At 45.0% G+C, this 1,261-nt stretch overlaps 1 protein-coding gene across 1 annotated transcript; it reads right to left on the bottom strand.

The window, feature by feature from the left end:
• Window positions 1–5: 5 nt before the first annotated feature.
• Window positions 6–1,255, bottom strand: LOC116380931 (protocadherin gamma-C3-like; the record flags this gene model as incomplete). Its single annotated transcript, XM_031842742.1, has 1 exon — window positions 6–1,255. A coding segment is annotated over exon 1 (924 nt), but the record flags the coding sequence as incomplete, so codon positions are not given.
• Window positions 1,256–1,261: the final 6 nt, after the last annotated feature.

The following is a 1,261-nucleotide window of genomic DNA, read 5'->3' as shown; positions in this document are numbered from 1 at the left end:
TCCCCAGTTTCTGCGTTCATGACAAACATATCTGCGGGATCGAAATTTCCACGCTTGACAAAAGAATAAGTGATCCTCCCGTTGTCCCCTTCGTCTAAATCTGTCGCACTCAGTTGAATCACCGATGATCCAGCTCGAGCATTTTCATTCACCCGCGCCTTGTAGAGTGTTTTACTGAATGACGGCGTGTTATCATTGACATCCAGAACATTTACCTGTATGTTTAAGGTTCCGGATTTAGGAGGCTTTCCTCCATCTACACCGGTCAGCGATAGTTTAATGACAGCTTGTTTTTCACGATCTAAAGCTTTCAGTAGCACTAATTCAGCAGATGCACTATGTTCTCCACCTCCCTGCACATCGAGGGAGAAGTATTCATTTTGACTCAGCCTGTAAGTCTTTACTGAGTTACTTCCCGTATCTGCATCAAGAGCCAGGGGAAGCAAGAAGTGTTCGCCCTTAGGTGATGATTCAGATATGTTAAGTGAATATGACTTCTCAACGAAGGCCGGTGCGTTGTCATTCATATCAACAATAACCACCTCAATGCGATGGAGTACCATAGGATCGCTCAGTATCGCCTCTAAGTTTAGCGTGCATTTGATCGTGTTTGGACAAAGCTCCTCGCGGTCTAGTCGCTCGTTGACATAAAGATCCCCCGTTTTGAAATTAGCTTCGAAATATTTCTTACTGTACCCAGACACGATATTTAGATTCCTCGTTTGCAGATCTCGAACGTTGACATTTAAATCCTTTGCGAGATTCCCAACCACAGTCCCTTTGTCCACCTCCTCGGAAACAGAGTAGAATATCTGAGCAGCAGACCAGTCAGATAAAAACAGGATGAACAGCCAACAGAGTATCCCGTCATTCCTTCCACGGCCCATCGCTGCTTTCAAAGAAAGTGACGCGATACAAATTATATTCATCCATAAAACGCCACTCGATCGGGCAACATTTTAAATCCCATCCACTCCAGTCCTCTCCTCTTCCTCGCCGCTCGTGTTTTTCGCACAAAGCACTCGCAGTCTGCTGACGCTTCACACGGGAAGGAGGAGACTGAAAACACCGAGCTCACAACAACACGTGGTCATCAGCGACCCCACGCGTTACAACGTGGACATGAAAATAGTTTCTTGAATCGAGTTGCATACCCTGTACGTTACACGTGTAATACATTGTATACCTGAAGGTTTTGAGGAGAGACTAAAAGTTTGCTTTTACCAAAGAGGAAAAGATCAGGCTAAATAGTATGTGATAC

The sequence above is a fragment of the Anarrhichthys ocellatus genome, unplaced genomic scaffold (genome assembly GCF_004355925.1).
Source record: "Anarrhichthys ocellatus isolate YVR2014 unplaced genomic scaffold, GSC_Weel_1.0 scaffold9774, whole genome shotgun sequence".
Taxonomy (NCBI): Eukaryota; Metazoa; Chordata; class Actinopteri; order Perciformes; family Anarhichadidae; genus Anarrhichthys; species Anarrhichthys ocellatus.
The sequence above is the reverse complement of the archived record's forward strand: the minus strand, read 5'-3'. Positions and strand labels throughout refer to the sequence as shown.